General features: G+C 38.6%; 1 protein-coding gene across 5 annotated transcripts in view; it reads left to right on the plus strand.

The window, feature by feature from the left end:
- Positions 1–7086, plus strand: part of wdr17 (WD repeat domain 17) — a 116455-nt gene that overhangs the window by 44294 nt on the left and 65075 nt on the right. For all 5 annotated transcript variants that reach the window (XM_032538013.1, XM_032538028.1, XM_032538036.1 and 2 more), the window contains exons 21-26: positions 1699–1831; positions 1919–2007; positions 2884–2983; positions 3204–3343; positions 6254–6365; positions 6444–6585. In XM_032538013.1, coding sequence (XP_032393904.1) covers positions 1699–1831; positions 1919–2007; positions 2884–2983; positions 3204–3343; positions 6254–6365; positions 6444–6585 — 716 coding nt within the window. The remainder of the gene's footprint in view (positions 1–1698; positions 1832–1918; positions 2008–2883; positions 2984–3203; positions 3344–6253; positions 6366–6443; positions 6586–7086) is intronic.

Genomic DNA, 7086 nt, shown 5'->3' on the forward strand with positions numbered 1-7086 from the left:
TCTGTGATGTCATCTCTTTGATCTGTAATCAGTTAACAATTGGAACACCTGCTGCTACACTGTCACCTTTGGCAAATTGCAGCTATTCAGACACTGAACAAGCTCTCAAACAAATGGTCATTGCGCAAAAAGGATAAGAGATATCAATACAATAACCTCCTCGTGAGCACCAGAAGGCCTTTGTGAACGTATTGATATAAAATTCATGTTGATAAACTTAAAAATATGGGCATGTCAGTGATTTTAAAAAGTTCTTCGCTCTGCGTTTTTCTCAGAAATGTGGACAATGTTTAACATTACAGTGAATGGAGGAAGATTTGGAAATGTTGTCATTTGAAAGCTCGCTGAACAAAAAGTATAATTCATATCGCAAATATTAGCACAATGTGGAACAGCATTCCCACAATAAAGAACCGAATGACAACAGTTGGAATGCTGTACAACAGCATTCCCACAATAAAAGATAAAGGAACAGTGACTTCAAATAATAGTTGTAGTAGTTCATGGCATAGCAGGGCACTGCAGGGCGTTACAGGGCACTATGAGGTCTTTAAGATATAATGGTGCCTGACCAGACATGGCAAAAGTACTCACTTCCCGTACTCAAGTTGAAGTACAGATACTTGTGTTAAAAATGCTCTGGTAAAAGTAGAAGTACTGATTTAACTTCTTTACTCAAATAAAAGTAACAAAGTACAGGCTTGAAAATTTACTTAAAGTATAAAAGTAAAAGTAGCCTTGCAAATGACAACCATTTTTTAGAGTGCAAGCTGAGGAACTTCAGTGGAAATGGAGAACATGCTCTTTATCTGCCATTGGCTACATTTTAAATGGGTGTCTGCCAATAGGCCTAAATCATCACATATATGATTATTGTGACAGAGACTGGGACTCCAAGTTAATAAGATTCTGACTGAGTAGCAAGATATGAATTCAATTGTGATTCTGTGAGAATTCACAGATCCAGTTCCTCTTTTTTAATCTTCCCCTTAACATATAAAGGAATCTACATGTATGTGTGTGCTCAAATATGGCTTCTGGAAAGAAACTAAGGGATGAAATATGAATTACTAAACAGACATTAGTTATTTGGGTGTGACGTCTGTAAAATGCTGTGGAATAAAAGTGTTCCCCAGGACACTGTTTACCCTAGGAAGCTGTGGCTCAGGTAGTAGAGCGAGTGTCTACCAATCTGATGGTTGTGGTTTGATCCCTGGCCCTGCAGTCTACATGTCGACCCATGATTCCCATGATTGCTCCCGATGCTGTGCCATTGTTGTGTGAATGTGCGTGAATGTTTATCTTATTGGAAGTTGATTTAGATGTAATGTACTTAAAATACCTTTTACAGCAAGCTACATCTTGTGTGGCAAGGGCAACTCAGAATATGCTTTATAGCAAGAGAGAAAAAAGGGAGAGAAAAGATAGCAGCTGAAGCTGAACAGGCATCTTAATAATTTTAGATAACGAATAATAATAAACAAATACATTTAAAAACAACACACACTGTGAGTCAAAGACCAATGTAATCCACATAAATGTTGTTTCAGGAATGTTTGTTTGGCAGCTAGGTTTTAACTGAAATTATTCATTAATAAACATAACTATAATACAAACAAAATCACAAATGAAAACCATTTGTGATGTATGTTGTTTATGGTATTTGTAATATGTAACTTAAATATGCTCATGTCACAGGAGAGCTGACCAGCTGATGGCTGAGGATAATGATGATGCTATCCCATACTGCATTGCCACAGGAGACATAAAAAAACTTGTAACTTTCTTCACTGGCAGAGGACAACTGCAAGAAGCCTTAATAATAGCACAGGTACAGAGAGGGAAGGGGATAACACACTGTTGAGATGAGATGTTAAGTTAAGAAATTCTTAACTTAACAGATATTCTATATGTTTAGGGAGCGTTTGAAGGGAACATTCGTGCACCTCAAAGCTCCCCAGTTAACCACACAACCAATGATGTGGATAACAGACAACAATACCAGAGGTAAAGGAGACACACACCAATAATAAAAATCTGTTATTGTTTAACTTTGGTATGTAATTTTAACTGAACTTGAAACTAACATTTATCAAAGTGGGCAGCACAAATCTGGCATTTACAAATACATTTGGAATTTAGCTGCTTTCAGCTAACATACTGGGTCATACAGAGATTGGATGGCCCTAAGAAGGGACCCCCTCACTCCATACTCCCGCAGCACCTCCCACAGTTTCTCCCGGGGGACCCGGTCATACGCCTTCTCCAGATCCACAAAACACATGTAGACTAGAGATGTACATCCATAGACTCTCATAGTTACTCACATTCTTGCCAAAATATGGCTAAATACATTGTTTCCATCTAAATCCTTACTGTGTTGTAAATGGATCATGCTTAATTTTTACAACCCCGTATTTGTGTTCATATTGAGTGTTTATTAATTTTATGCAATTTGAGTGAATACCAATTCATTTGGACAAATGGATTGACTAATTATAGTACCTAAAAAAGAGCATCATATGAAGACACATTCTTCGTTCTTCACATAAAAGGAACACGCCAAATTATTGGGACTTTAGCTTATTCACTGTATCCACCAGAGTTACGGTTCCAGATACAGATACAGACAGACAGAGTTGTGACACGCACGGAGATGAGAAGGGCATGTATAACTCTGGGGTATACGATGAATAAGTTAAAGTCCCAATAAGTCAGCTTGTTCTTTTAAAGTCTTGCAGAATACAAAATAACCGTGGTATCCTTGCTAGAAGAATTTGGGTTGATCAACTGCTTTCTGAAATATATTATATGAGATATATATTTGTGAGATAAGGTGTTCTGATGAACATTCCTAGTTACATTTGCTCTTTTTCTGACCAGTCTCCTCCATAAGGTATGTCAGGAACTAGCTGAGTGGTACTTCCAGGACGGATGCTCTGTCCTTGCAGCATGCTGCCACCTAGCTGTGGACAACATCAAGGTACACACCAGAATCTGTGCATGTTACCATTAGTTATATACAGTGTATTTGCATTTATTTGTATACAAATTGTAAAAAGAATATCAGAGCCATATGAAACTGCACATTCAATTCTGTTCCAGGTGACTTCTTTATCATTAGTCATCATTAATAATGATCAGAAATCTGATTTTAAAAATGTGGCTAAAAATGGGCGCGTATGTGTGTGTTTTGTTTTTAGTTAGCAATGTCAAGTCATATCCGAGGTAATGAGCTGGAATTGGCTGCATGTGTGGGTATCGTCCTTGGAGAGGCAGCCAATCAGAGCACTGCATACTGTCTTGAACTCTTGGCCAGGAAGTACATGACAACACCTACATGGTACGTCTCTCTCCATGCATGTCCTGTTATTGTAACCTCTATTATTCTTCGGAAACTTTGAAAGAAATTCCAACTAACACCACTCGAGATTTATACTTAAATGTGTCAATTTCATTAGCCGAGTTCATATTTTGAACATATTGTCACAAAGTTTTTAAACCCCTTTACATTTTGTTATCCTTTGCCCAAACAGAAAACACAGTGCATACATAAACAACAACGTAGTTACCAGCATAGATGTTGATATCATAGTGTGCATATAAATATACATTCATACATACTTAAACATGCATGTGACGGCATAACCAACCCTGGGACTGCCCACTTTTTCTAGGTTTTACTACAGGTAGTTGGTTGTTCTTGCACATTTGACACTAGGAGCTAACTGCTAGGCAGCCTGGACTGAAAGGTAAACAATTTGAGGCCTACCTGTTGTTCCAATTCCGGATGCCATGTCTTTTGCTGCTACTTCGGCTCAGCCGTCCCAACTTCCTCGCTAGCCAGCATACTCCTCTTCCTTTGTTAAAAGATGCAGCCTCCTACTACATTGTCACTTGATTGACTACTGTTTGTTTGTTAAACAATTATAGATGTGGAGATAACGATAACATAAGTTGATGCACGTCATTTAGTTCCGGAGACAATTATCGATCACAACTTGCTCAACTTATTTCCAAATTCTCGTATTTCTAAGTAACTCTCCTCAACCTCAAAGAAACGGCTTTGGTAACCTTATTTGTCTGCCTTTCCTTCCTGGGCAGTGTTGGGAATTGGTAAAGGTACAGATTAAATTATTGGCAATTTATTAAAGATGTGTTTCAATATTAATAAAGTTATGAAAATGTGTATTAATAACGATACCAAATTGACAAACAATCAAACAGTCTGGAATCAGGTACCAATAACTGAACTCCGAAAACAGTCTAATAGGTGGTGTTCTCTTTGAAAATACAGATCTTAATTAATTAATTAGATTAATTTATCTCATATTGGTAAAGTGAACAGGAAGGGTGAAATTCGAGCACTGACCTATTCAACCAGCTGTTACTACAACAGATCACAAACAATTATTTTTTAGTTTATTTAACTTCTAATTTATTAATTGCAAATCAATAGTTCATTAATCAATTCTTTAATTCTTTAATCCATTCTTTAATTCTTTATTTACTAATGGTTGCCATGGCGCCGCCACGTTCTGTCGACTTTCTGCTGGCTCCTACTAACCTAAAATTTCATGTTTTTCATCATTTTATTTACTCCAACTTAATTGTGTCATGTAACATACAGTTGACAGGCATTGATTGACATTGGTTCTTTGAACAACAAACTTTTGGATAACTTTTTTTTGGATTCAACCTGGCCAACTGAGATTCCCCGGAGCGCAAAGAGAAAACATTGCGGAAAGCGACCTGGAGTCCGGAACAGGTTCAGAGCAAAGGGCCATCGCATACCACTGCTGACACCACTGTGTCCTGCCGGCTAATGTCCAATCTTTGGAAAACAAGTTAGATGACATGAGGGTAAGACTGAAGACAAAAAGTGCTACCAGAGGGAGATACGCAAAACAGGCTATTTAACCCCAAGATGGCGGGTAGTGGAGCTTGGTTGCAACACCACGTGACTGTGGGGCGGTTGTTAGCTAGTCTGTGTAGGTGTGTAGGTTAGTGTAAAAGAGGAGCACACTTAAAGCACACTTTAGAGAAGGAACACTTGGGATCTTGATTTTCGAGGTTTTGAAAATAACCAACTCTCTCGTTTACTCAGGACTTTGGCCTAACTTGACATTATGGCCGGGGCCTGAGAAGTTGGCAAATGAGGGGATGTTAACTTCTCTCTGCCTCTGGTGAGCTCTGAACAGCTGACTTCTTGCGGAGACAATAACCGTTCCCTTTGTCTACACAGGGACACAATACTGTGGTCTGAATGACAAACAGAAGGCTTATTATTTAGCTTAGTTCAGTAACTAAACATCTCCGCTGCGAGAGAATAGCAGTGTAGCAATTACATTTTCAGACAAGCTACAGTATCAAACACACATATTCAACAAGTACTGTGATCCAGTACTTTCACAGCAATAGATGGGACACGGCAATCCCGATCAGATTAATAGTCAGACATGCAGCAGTAGCACTTATTAATCAATCACATTCAATGTCATAAAAAGGTTTGTAACAATAGCGGTAACTAACATTAACAAACACACCTATATTTCTCTGCCCAGAAACGTAAGCCTACAGAGTCCCCCTGGGGTCAGCGGAGAAAAAAAAAACTAAACCGTGCGCACGGATTATGCATGGTTTAGGTTTTTTTTCTCAGCCGTTTTGTAAGCCTATCTAACTATCTAACTTGTTCTAGTTAAGTTACCAGCTAATGCTGACGAGATTTTTAAACTGCACAGAAGCATCATTCTGCCAATTCTTATTTAGGTCACCTAATATGAGTAATTCATGAGAAGAATATTTAGAGAGCATGTTCACTAAGGTGTCAATAGCCTGAATTTAGCTGAGGGAGGCCGGTAGACTCCGACCATAGTCAGTGGGTCCGGACCGTGATGGACCTTTAGAGCTAGACATTCAAAACAATTGATTTTGAATGCTTGTAAGTATGTTCCTTTATGTAAATTTAAAATGTTTGACTTGCATAGTCATACATGTCTCCAAATGTAAAGGTTATGCATTAAAACCATTGTTCTTTGAGCACAGGGGGAGCCTAATGACCGCCAGTGACTGCAAACTTACTTTTAGCTTGGACTTTATGAATCAGCCAAAATTCCCCTTTACATTTATCAATTTCAGTGACTGTAGATTACCAGGGGTATAAAGTTAGAGGGCTCCACCTGTGCTTATATGACTAGGGTTACTAGGGTTATAGTCCATGCAAAGAAGAACTTTTGTCTCTGTTTATGTTTAGGGAGCTATCAGCTGACCTACTACAAATGATTCCTGAAAACCACATTTTATCGGCTAAGCTGTGTGCATTTTACCCAGGAAGTGCCGCTGAAGTTGACCAATTTCATGAAAGGGTGGGTAGACAATAATTAAGTTAAATCTAATGTTTAATGATTATAGGGACTATGATTTTGTGTTCTTTGTCATTTAAGTGCGGCCTCCCTTCAGCAGAGGAATGTAAGGCCATGGCAGAAGCAGCCATCTGTGAAGGAGATTTGTTTTCAGCAGTTAAATTCCACCTGCTGAGCTCTGAACCCGAAAATGCCCTCTGGATAGGGCTGGATCATGTTAAAGGTATTGGAAACGCAGTATAATTGAATTCCTCTGTGTGGTTACCTACCTAATATAATATGGAAATGTTATGACTATAACTACTGTTCACTGAATGAGAGGAACGTGGTAACACATATAGCATAGTATGGGATGCCACATGGGGGTGTTATATTCTGTACTATACTATGTTTTACCGAGTGAATTGACTAAAAGGAAACTGGACATTTTAAATATAACACAACTATATTTAAATTACCTTTTTAATGTAGCGTTAATACAGCGTAAACATACACGTCACTTTCTAAAACCACGTTGGGTATTATCATGAGGCTACGTTGGGTTTAGGAAACGTCAAGCGCAAGTTGGGTTTAGGAAAAGAAGAACGGGGGTGGGTTTAGGAAAGGAAGAATGGGGTTGGCTTAAGTACAGCAACAAACGTGTAAAATAGACATCACACTCGGGACACGAAGCAAACGGCACACACAGGAAACTAGGGATGAGCCGAGTACTCGGCTGAAACGA

Source organism: Etheostoma spectabile, chromosome 2 (genome assembly GCF_008692095.1).
Source record: "Etheostoma spectabile isolate EspeVRDwgs_2016 chromosome 2, UIUC_Espe_1.0, whole genome shotgun sequence".
Classification (NCBI taxonomy): domain Eukaryota; kingdom Metazoa; phylum Chordata; class Actinopteri; order Perciformes; family Percidae; genus Etheostoma; species Etheostoma spectabile.